Here is a 12,600-nt window from a genome sequence, read left to right as displayed (position 1 = left end):
AAACTTACCGAGAGCGAAGATTTATATTCTGACTTCCCAACCAGTAATATCCAATCACAGAAACGACACAAACACAATATTTTTTCCAGATTGGCTTCAGAGCAACAGTTTGCTCTTGGAATTTGAGTTGAGACCCGTTGTTGAACTCAATGGAACCCTCAGACGATTTTACGCAGAAGTTCGAACGAGAAATGGGAACGAATATTCAAATCGGCTCTAATGTCAATTAGACTACCGTCCTCGTGCTTTAATTATAATAGTTCAGGGCAAAACTATACTTTATTACAAAACACATTGGGGTAGAGCGAAATATATTTCCTAAGTCTGAGATGTTACTGCACATGTATCGAAGGTTAACTCACCAGGTGTTACTGCACATGCATGGGTGGTTAACTCACTAGAGGTGTTACTTCACATGTATCGAAGGTTAACTCACCAGGTGTTACTGCACATGCATGGGTGGTTAACTCACTAGAGGTGTTACCTCACATGTATCGAAGGTTAACTCACCAGGTGTTACTGCGCATGCATGGGTGGTTAACTCACTAGAGGTGTTACTTCACATGTATCGAAGGTTAACTCACCAGGTGTTACTGCACATGCATGGGTGGTTAACTCACTAGAGGTGTTACTTCACATGTATCGAAGGTTAACTCACCAGGTGTTACTGCACATGCATGGGTGGTTAACTCACTAGAGGTGTTACTTCACATGTATCGAAGGTTAACTCACCAGGTGTGACTGCACATGCATGGGTGGTTAACTCACTAGAGGTGTTACTGCACATGTATCGAAGGTTAACTCACTAAAGTACCGTCGGAAATAGAAAAAAAACTGTTTTTAGGCTGTTACTCTGTATCCCTAAAATTTACACAACTGCAAATAGCATATGTCGAAATAACCCACTTCGGCCTAACTTGGCGTTCAGTGGGATGCGTAAAAGGATATCCAAAAAAGCATGTTTACTCGTAAAATAGAGCAAAACTTAGAAAAAATACGAATAGCTGCTGAAAACAATAGATCAGACTATATCCCTGAGGCGTGTTCAGAACCGCGAGCGCCCGCGCGATTGCCCCCCGCGAGCGCTCGCATCGGCCCTGAACGGACGCGAGCGCTTGGTTACAATAAACCATTCGTGACCAAGTCGTGTTGTTCCGGGACAAGCCGAATAGCTTCTTTATTATATTCTTAAGGGTGAAATACTGTAAATACTGGTGAAAATAAAAATGATATTGTCATTTTCACTGAGTAGAATATCACTTTTGCCTGGAACTACGAAACGCGAACTACGAAATCGATGTCTCGATCATTTATAAACAATGATCAAAATAAAATAAATAGAATATTTTGTTAATGTTGTCAATGGTTACGCATCTCGTGAACATATCAACTTTTTCAGACCACTCGATGACATATACATGTTATTTGACAACATTAACAAAATATCCTCCATGTCTTCTTTGTGGAGGTTACGGAAAGGGATGAGTGGTGACGAATGACATTAAACACGATCGCCATCTTGGTTCGCTTGGCGAGGCAGCTGTGAGAATGGTTCGCGTGCGCGCGCGGGCGCTCGAGCGGGCACAGGCGTTCAGGATCGAGCGCTCGCTAGCGTTCGCGGGCACTCGCGGTTCTGAACACGCCTCTGGCATGAAATGCATGTGCTACTTACAGGCACAAGGGGGCATCTCAAAGATATTTTGTGCTTGTTCATGTGTGCTGACTATGTCTCACTTATTGATTACCATCTTACGTGTCTTTTTTTCCTAAAGTTTGGTTTTACGCCGCTTTAAGCAATATTCCAGCAACATCACGGCGGGGGACACCAGAAATGGGCTTCGCACATTGTATCCATGTGGGGATTCGAACACGGGTCTTCGGCGTGACGAGCCAATGCTTTAAACACTGGCCTACCCCACCGCCCCTGTTGAGATATGTAAAAGAGTATGATACCTGATAACCATTGAAACGCATCGTTTTAAATGTCTCAAAATATCCAGGTGGCATGACCACCCAATCGCGAAGATCGACAGGACTGGATCTTATTTGTAAATTGTTATGACATGCCGTGTACTTCCCCATGATAATTGTCCTAAAGGATTATCTTATCTTAGCTGATAACTCTATCCCCTAGCCCGACCCAACGATCGTCTGCGACACCCCTCCAGGTTTTGCTTTAGAGACGAACCCTCTTATCTGTTTCTATTTATAGTGACAGTGAAACTCCATGGAAGCTACATCCTTAATAGTTTCAGCATGAAAGTTATTATTTTTTACGCCAGCTATCGTTTATAATGAAGCAACGTCTTATTTCAAATTGGGCATTTAAAAAGTGTCCTTTGTAATACAATATCGTCGCACACTAATTTGCATAAAGTCATGGTCTGTTCAAAATAAATCGTTTTGGACTCAGAAAAAACCCGCATTGCTCATTTCTGCACTAATCTCTCCTCAGTAAAGTCCTTTTGTCTACGTTTCCTATGTCCCTACCACTGAGACTGTAGTTAGGCCGAACTTAGTTTAACAGATATTTCACACTTGCACATATCAAGAGATAAATGAGAAAATACAGTTTTTTTTCTATTCCCGACAGTACTTTAGAGGTGTTACTTCACACGTATCGAAGGTTAACTCACCAGGTGTTACTGCACATGCATGGGAGATGTTTTTGCACCTATATGGGAGATTAACTCACCTGAGATGTTATTGCACCCATATGGGAGGTTAACTCACCTGAGATGTTATTGCACCTATATGGGAGATTAACTCACCTGAGATGTTATTGCACCTATATGGGAGGTTAACTCACCTGAGATGTTATTGCACCTATATGGGAGGTTAACTCACCTGAGATGTTATTGCACCTATATGGGAGGTTAACTCACCTGAGATGTTATTGCACCTATATGGGAGGTTAACTCACTTGAGATGTTATTGCACCTATATGGGAGGTTAACTCACCTGAGATGTTATTGCACCTATATGGGAGGTTAACTCACCTGAGATGTTATTGCACCTATATGGGAGGTTAACTCACTTGAGATGCTATTGCACCTATATGGGAGGTTAACTCACCTGAGATGTTATTGCACCTATATGGGAGGTTAACTCACCTGAGATGTTATTGCACCTATATGGGAGGTTAACTCACTTGAGATGTTATTGCACCTATATGGGAGGCTAACTCACCTGAGATGCTATTGCACCTATATGGGAGGTTAACTCACCTGAGATGTTATTGCACATGTACATGAGGCCTTTCCGGATGTCGGGGATGCTGACCAACAGATTCATCAGTTTCATCTCTTTCTCGTTATTGACACACTCTTGTGTGTGTTCCTCCATGCATTTTACGATGCTGTCCATATTATCTCTGAAACAAGGCATGCTCATAATTATGCAGGATAATCATACTGAAGTATATAAGAAGCGAAGAAGCTACTTGAAGAACGCGTGGGTAACTGATGACCGCTGACCTACCGGCAGAACGTTTGGATAGACGCCTCATCCTTAGGGGTTGTAGATGGGTTGAACAGCTCGGACTTGAAGAGACACTGCTGGATCTTACTGTTGGAGCTGGAATCACAGAGGGCCGAGACAGAAGAACCTATAAACAAAATACCAACATATGTTCAGATGTAAGCCCATAATGTTATACAAATATTATGTAAGCATTTTCCGTCTACCTGATTGGTCTAGAGCCGGTCACGTGACCGTCGACAGAAAAGCATATTGACTCCAACCCAGGTCCGACCAAAAGTCATAATAAGTTACTAAAATAGATTTTGACGTCAAGCTATAACGTCATTCTATCGTTTACATGTCACATTATTATGCAAGCATATTTTTCCGGCTACCTGATTGGTCTAAAAGCGGTCACGTGACCGTCGACAGAAAAGCATGACTCCAACCCAGGTCCGACCAAAAGTCATATTGACCTGAGTTACTCTGACGTCATTTTATTGTTTACATGTCACAGTATTGTTGACACAACGTTATTGGTTTGTAGCGAAAATAAAATTACTTTTCTTGGCTAAATGGACATGTTTTTTTTTTAGAAGCTTTTTTCGGTAATTACATAATAAAACAATTATGGACTGGTGAATTCGGTCATTACCTGTTTTATGGAACCGCGAAAAGCAATATTGACCTCGGACTTCGGCCTCGGTCAATAACGCTTTTCGCGGGTCCATAAAAACAGGTATTGACCTCATCACCAGTTTATAATTGTATATTATAGCTAAAATACATGGAATTATCATGAAACGGCCCTCCCATTATGAGAAATTTGCGGGCCGCTGCAAATGATATTGGACCGCTCAACCTTACGACGGGCCACTATCAGTTCTGTTGTCAAGTGACGTCATAGTGGGTGCGTGGGCTTGCGGTTCATTCGACATAATTGGCTTTCGACTGGCAGATATTCCGGGTCAAACAAGTCAAAGCAACCCGAATTCCCGCTTTAAATAGCGGTAATATAGGCTTTCTTGTTGGTGCTAACCTTAACAATTGCACTATTCAGGCTGTTGATGGACCAAAACCGAACACTGACATAGTTTGACATGTTGCAGGCTATGGTCTTGTCAAAGGCCAAGGTCGAATATCGTCACTTTCTGTTGTGACGTCATTTGAATTGTTCGATGACGTAATTGCATCAACCCCGTCAGAAGTTGATTTGGCTCGATGATTTTATTACCTCCCTTGGCTGGCTTTTTATCCTATCAGGTGTCTACGCTGGGAAGTTGAGCGAACCAATCACAACTTACTTTCGCTTCATAAATTATCTAACCGTTAAAACGTTGGCAACACAATTGACGCAGAGATACTCTGAAAGAGGCAGGAGTTCTTTACATATTTTTTGAAAGTTTCAGATCTGTCAATTTGTCTGTATTATCTCCTAAAAAATCTGAACAAACCTTCGAGACTGTGACCGCTATCTTTGTTGACAATGGCAAGCTCGGATGTAAAGGCGGCTTAGCTGATTGGCTACTGTGAGAATGCGGAGCCAGCCAAGGGAGGTAATAGAATCATCGGGCCAAGCCGTGGATGCATCCAGGGATTAGTGGAGAGTGATCGTAACGTATACCCTGGAGATTATCGAGGATGGCATGAAGGGTGTGCCTTAGGAATAGGAGAAGTTATTGGAAGACGTCATCACTACTTCGGGACTATAAACATGCGTGTCGGTTTGGTCGACTTGGTTGACGGCGGGTTCATAATATCAAGAATTCTACCATGACTTCAGTAAATACTGGATTGTGATTGATTAATTAAAGTCATTTAGAGGTAAATACTGGATTGTGATTGATTAATTAAAGTCATTTAGAGGTATATAGAGGTATAAATACAGCGGTATTTTGCCTACGGTTTGGTATACCGTAATGCAGTCCCAAAAATCGGTATTTTCGCTTTTCGTTCCGTCAATTTCTTAACCTTTTCATAACTTTCCTAAAATGTCTAGAACTCGAACCGTTTTGTCAAAATGTATGCATTTCTTTGACAAATGTCAATTTTCTGCATTATGTTCGTATCTCACATACCGAACCGAACCGAAGGTCTTCTACCGCAAAACGTACCGTACCGTGATAAGAGCGTACCGTTTCACCCCTATTTACAACAGAGTATGTTTATATCCTAACTTTACTTATAATCTGCCCAGCCTGGTTCCCGGAGTCTGCTGCGCTACGCTTCGACCAAGCTGATAAACTGCCTTCATACAGCTTATGTATTGCTGTGTCGCTGAGCAACAAACACAACCATTTGACAAGACTGACTGACTGACTGAGTTTGGTTTAAATAGGACAAGTACAATTTTATGGTTTTTACGAACAGGTCATGGTGGCACATTAAAGATCATAACTGCAGTGGTGGACTGCAGTCACAAATGCCCACGCAAATTGTATGGTGCTTACACGATCATATTGCAATACACTAACGCTCTAAATATGAAGCATGTAATGTAGATAGTGGTTTGGTCGGTTTTATTGCACATGCCCTCTTGCCCCTACAGCGTTCAAGAATGGGGCTGGAAATCGAAGCGAGTCGACGAGTGATTTGGGTTTATCGCCTCTTCAGTTAAGGATTATGAGAGGACCAGCGATACTGTTAAATCTACGTTACAGTGAAGCAGTTAGGAAGAGGCTCTAAGTCTCGTATCTTTTCTCGTAGCATTCGTATCTCCTATACTATAACATAGGAGGTACGAATGCTACGAGAAAAGTTACGAGATCTTAGGCTTACTATACGAGAGCTTTGAGAAACGGGCCCTGGACTTAAACAAGTGGTGATGTTAATAGTAGGTGGGGGAATCTACTTGATGTCACTGAAGGTGCAGATAGACGGAGGGGTGATCGGTAATACCCACACGGGTGTCTGTAAAACATTAACTACTATAGTAGCCTCCGAAAACGCAGACCCGTTAAAACAACACTTGTTATGGTTGGTTGCATCCGTGACTAGGAGGCTGTTTCCTTGATTAAGAAAAATGGTATCACCCATGTAACGAGTTTTGACAATGTAGCAAGTGATCCTTTCTTTCATCATTATTTTTTTAATCAATAATATGTAAGAGTTGTTATAAAATATTCATCTAGGCGATTTGATAAGAATACTATACTATACTACTACATGTGTATACTGTGAACGGGGGAGTGAATGGACCTGTGGAGGAGAAGCTGGTGGATGACTTTATTACTGCCGACACACACAGTGTGTCAAGGACAGGGAAAATGCATAGTCAGGACTGCACAGCTGCAGTGTAATCAAAACCTCGGTCACTTCAGTTAAGGTCTGTGGTGAAGACTTGATACACCTGTATCTTTAGATGAAGTACCTCTCATGTTACATGCAACAACAACAAAAACCAATTAAACGAGTTAATACCATTTGTAAGGGTCTAGAATGCGACATGTGTCTAAATTTCATAAATAAACTTCTGTTTTCTAAACGGTGGTGTGCCAACAGTTTAGACCAAGGATGATACCCAAATCCTCTTCGGATGAGGTGTGAGACCCCCAGGCGTATAAAGGCACCACATTTTCAGGTAGTTACAAGTTGTAATGCGGGTGCTCAACAACCGAATCGATAGATATACAGAGCTGAACACCCTCACCAGTGACAAACAAAATGGGTACTTTATAACATGAAGATTTACCACAGAGCAAAGAAAAGATATTTCATTTTAGAGCACCTTCATATGAGAACGCTGATGTAATTACGTGCTGTGATGGCCTTTCAGAAAAAGGTATGGAACTGTGAATATTTAGGACTTAAACAGCATGGGTCCAACTGTGTCTTATGCTATAGCACGGCTCCAGATAATTTTTCATGATCAGGAGTACGGACTCCTTATTTGTTCAATATAAGAGTACTGGAAAACAATAAGAGTACATTTAGAGTACTGAATGGAATTTAATGGCGTATCAGTAATCTTGTGTTTCGTTTCATATATGCACCACAACATTGCTACTCTTGTGTAAACAGGTCAGTAAACAATAAAACAATACTTTTTCAGATAAATACGTCTGTAAATGATTCTGAAACCGTACACCATTGTTGTGGTCCGTATCTGCTACGTTTATAAAATTGTTTCCTACCGTATCGTGCTTATTTTATATCCGTACATACGCCGATACGGCCCTTATCTGGAGCCCTGCTATATTGATTAAACGACACATTTGATGTCAGTTTAGTGATATGGACCCGTTCAGAAACAAATGGAATGTTACACCATGCTGAGGTTAGTGTTAAACTCTACTGAAAGTCAGGCGATGACAGTTTCAGCAAATAATTCATCAAACATCTTTATTATTCCATACGCCACCATCGGGAGTGCACATGACAGATGACATCCCTGTGATCTGCACCCATGGTGCCGATTATTCAAGTTGCCAGATAGTTATTTGTTGAAACCATCAGTTTGCTAAAAATGTCATGAAAGAATGTGTTATCTCCACAACTATTCTATATAATTGTCACTTGATTGAAATCTTCAACGCATGTAAGCTAGTGAATGTAAACTTGGTGTACTCTTTCACGGGGGAATAAATGTCATTTTTATGTGAGTGTGTGAGTTGAGTTTTACGACGATTTTAGCAATATTCCAGCAAATATCACGACGGGGGACACCAGAAATGGGCTTCACTCATTGGAGGAATCAGAATCTATATATCTTACGATGGTATGGACTAACACACATTCAGCAAGATGAGTGACACCATGGTTTGGTCTGTTATTGTGTACATTGCAAGATAGTGAGCTTAACGTCACATCGGTAATATTTTTGTATATTTATACGTTGTATATGCAAGCGATATGATAAACAAGATATAACTAGCAAACAAAGTAGGACAACATCCCATGTATCATAGGGGCTTACGTTACCTCTGCTTCTTGTAGGTTATGCAGACCAGGATACACCCCATCCCTTCAGCTGCAGGCAATTGTTTGGAAGTAATTAGAATTAAAATTAGAACTAAATCAAAATTTAAAAAAATAAAATTGTGGCACACCTTAATCTACTGGGAAAGAAGTGAAACAATAGTATGACACTACTTAAACCCTGTAAAGGACACAGATGATCTCAGTTATTTATTTAATGCAATATTAAATAGTATCATATTTGTTACAGAACACACTAATCAGACTTTATGAAACTGACTGACTGACTGACTGAGATTAGTTTTACGCCGCTTTTAGCAATATTCCAGCAATATCACGGCGGGGGACACCAGAAATGGGCTTAACACATTGTGCCCATGTGGGGAATCGAACCCGGGCCTTCGGCGTGACGAGCCAACGCTTTAACCACTAGGCTACCCCACCGCCCCTCTTTATGAAACACTGCCATGTATTCTCAAATATATGTATTACTCCTACCTATCTAATAAACGGATGTATTACAAAATGTGTTTTAGAATGGATAAACGAGAAATAAAGTGGTATTTCAAAATTCATAAAACTAATTAACAGATAATTCCCCCTATGAAAAGTGTTCAAAAACTTTGGGAATGGTATCAGTGGAAGGTAATTGCTTATCCCAATGGTAGTTCCATGGCGGCCATTAATTAAGATGGTATTACTATTTTGAAATTGTAGTCTGTATTTAATTGAAATAAACAATTAGCCTGTCTGTCTGAGACGGGGAGTGCGCTGACGGATGTTGGACAATACGTGCGCGTTTGTGTTTGTGTCCCAAACTGCCGTGTTTAGTTTTGTCACTCACACGTGAGGAAATGCTTCTAGGGTTACAGTGGAGGCCCTGGGTATATGAACAGTTTGCAGCAGGCAAGGCAGGTATCGATTTATGTCGGTGTGATACAATACGATATGTCTATTGCACCGGTTGACAGAGCTCAGTAAGGTGTAAGTGTAATAAATACCATGCCTCAATTGTCAATCCACAGGTTCCAGATTATCGGATGAGTGGTCATTCATACAATTCCCGCACCCAACAAGACGTTCCTCCACTAAACATTCACCAAACTACAGCATACAACACACAAGGTGTCCCTCCACTAAACATTCACCACACTACAGTATACAACCCACAAGACATTCCTCCACTAAACATTCACCACACTACAATATACAACCCACAAGACGTTCCTCCACTAACAATCACCACACTACAGTATACAACCCACAAGACGTTCCTCCACTAAACAATCACCACACTACAGTATACAACCCACAAGACGTTCCTCCACTAAACATTCACCACACTACAGTATACAACCCACAAGACACTCCTCCACTAAACATTCACCACACTACAGTATACAACCCACAAGACATTCCTCCACTAAACATTCACCACACTACAGTATACAACCCACAAGACATTCCTCCACTAAACATTCACCAGAAGACATTCCTCCACTAAACATTCACCACACTACAGTATACAACCCATAAGACATTCCTCTACTAAACATTCACCACACTACAGTATACAACCCACAAGACATTCCTCCACTAAACATTCACCACACTACAGTATACAACCACAAGACATTCCTCCACTAAACATTCACCACAAGACATTCCTCCACTAAACATTCTGCACACTACAGTATACAACCACAAGACATTCCTCCACTAAACATTCACCACACTACAGTATACAACACACAAGACGTTCCTCCACTAAACATTCACCACACTACAGTGTACAACCCACAAGACATTCCTCCGCTAAACATTCACCACACTACAGTATACAACCACAAGACATTCCTCCACTAAACATTCACCACACTACAGTATACAACCCAGAAGACATTCCTCCAATAAACATTCACCACACTACAGTATACAACCACAAGACATTCCTCCACTAAACATTCACCACAAGACATTCCTCCACTAAACATTCACCACACTACAGTATACAACCCACATGACACTTCCTCCACTAAACATTCACCACACTACAGTATACAACCACAAGACATTCCTCCACTAAACATTCACCACAAGACATTCCTCCACTAAACATTCACCACACTACAGTATACAACCCACAAGACATTCCTCCACTAAACATTCACCACACTACAGTATACAACCCACAACACATTCCTCCACTAAACATTCACCACACTACAGTATACAACCCACAAGACATTCCTCCGCTAAACATTCACCTCAAGACATTCCTCCACTAAACATTCACCACACTACAGTATACAACCACAAGACATTCCTCCACTAAACATTCACCACACTACAGTATACGACCCACAAGACACTCCTCCACTAAACATTCACCACACCACAGTATACAACCCACAAGACACTCCTCCACTAAACATTCACCACACTACAGTATACAACCACAAAACGTTCCTCCACTAAACATTCACCACACTACAGTATACAACCACAAGACATTCCTCCACTAAACATTCACCACACTACAGTATACGACCCACAAGACACTCCTCCACTAAACATTCACCACACTACAGTATACGACCCACAACACATTCCTCCACTAAACATTCACCACACTACAGTATACAACCCACAAGACATTCCTCCTCTAAACATTCACCTCAAGACATTCCTCCATAAACATTCACCACACTACAGTATACAACCCACAAGACATTCCTCCACTAAACATTCACCACACTACAGTATACAACCCACAAGACACTTCCTCCACTAAACATTCACCACACCACAGTATACAACCCACAAGATTCCACCATTCACTACAGTATACAACCACAAGACATTCCTCCACTAAACATTCACCACACTACAGTATACAACCACAAGACATTCCTCCACTAAACATTCACCACACTACAGTATACGACCCACAAGACACTCCTCCACTAAACATTCACCACACTACAGTATACAACCCACAAGACATTCCTCCACTAAACATTAACCACACTACAGTATACAACCCACAAGACGTTCCTCCACTAAACATTCACCACACTACAGTGTACAACCCACAAGACATTCCTCCGCTAAACATTCACCACACTACAGTATACAACCACAAGACATTCCTCTATTAAACATTCACCACACTACAGTATACAACCCACAAGACATTCCTCCGCTAAACATTCACCTCAAGACATTCCTCCACTAAACATTCACCACACTACAGTATACAACCACAAGACATTCCTCCACTAAACATTCACCACACTACAGTATACAACCACAAGACATTCCTCCAATAAACATTCACCACACTACAGTATACAACCCAGAAGACATTCCTCCAATAAACATTCACCACACTACAGTATACAACCACAAGACATTCCTCCAATAAACATTCACCACACTACAGTATACGACCCACGAGACATTCCTTCACTAAACATTCACCACACTACAGTATACGACCCACGAGACATTCCTCCACTAAACATTCACCACACTACAGTATACAACCCAGAAGACATCCCTCCACTAAACATTCACCGCACTACAGTATACAACCCTCAAGACATTCCTCCACTAAACATTCACCACAAGACGTTCCTCCACTAAACATTCACCACACTACAGTATACAACCCACAAGACATTCCTCCACTAAACATTCACCACACTACAGTATACAACCCACAAGACATTCCTCCACTAAACATTCACCACACCACACTACAGTATACAACCCACAAGACATTCACCCTCCACTAAACATTCACTAAACACACCACACTACAGTATACGACCCACAAGACATTCCTCCAATAAACATTCACCACACTACAGTATACGACCCACAAGACATTCCTCCACTAAACATTCACCACACTACAGTATACAACCCAGAAGACATTCCTCCACTAAACATTTACCACAAGACGTTCCTTGACTAAACATTCACCACGCTACAGTGTACAACCCACAAGACATTCCTCTACTAAACATTCACCGCACTACAGTATACAACCCACAAGACATTCCTCCACTAAACATTCACCACACTACAGTATACAACCCACAAGACATTCCTCCACTAAACTACACAATCACCACAAGACAGTATACACTAAGAAGACATTCCACACCACAGTATACATTCACCACAAGACGTTCCTCTAATAAACATTCACCA

General features: G+C 41.3%; 1 protein-coding gene across 2 annotated transcripts in view; it reads right to left on the bottom strand.

Moving 5' to 3' along the window:
* The window catches only part of LOC124253361, a 48,721-nt gene that overhangs the window by 1,903 nt on the left and 34,218 nt on the right, over window positions 1-12,600 (bottom strand). For both annotated transcript variants that reach the window (XM_046687110.1, XM_046687109.1), the window contains exons 2-3: window positions 3,481-3,607; window positions 3,228-3,373 (exon numbers count right to left, since the gene is read on the bottom strand). In XM_046687110.1, the coding sequence (XP_046543066.1) occupies window positions 3,228-3,373; window positions 3,481-3,607 (273 nt within the window). The remainder of the gene's footprint in view (window positions 1-3,227; window positions 3,374-3,480; window positions 3,608-12,600) is intronic.

The sequence above is a fragment of the Haliotis rubra genome, unplaced genomic scaffold, assembly GCF_003918875.1.
Source record: "Haliotis rubra isolate DU_JTF1 unplaced genomic scaffold, ASM391887v1 Scf54, whole genome shotgun sequence".
Taxonomy (NCBI): domain Eukaryota; kingdom Metazoa; phylum Mollusca; class Gastropoda; order Lepetellida; family Haliotidae; genus Haliotis; species Haliotis rubra.
This window is presented reverse-complemented; position numbering and strand designations above follow the sequence as displayed.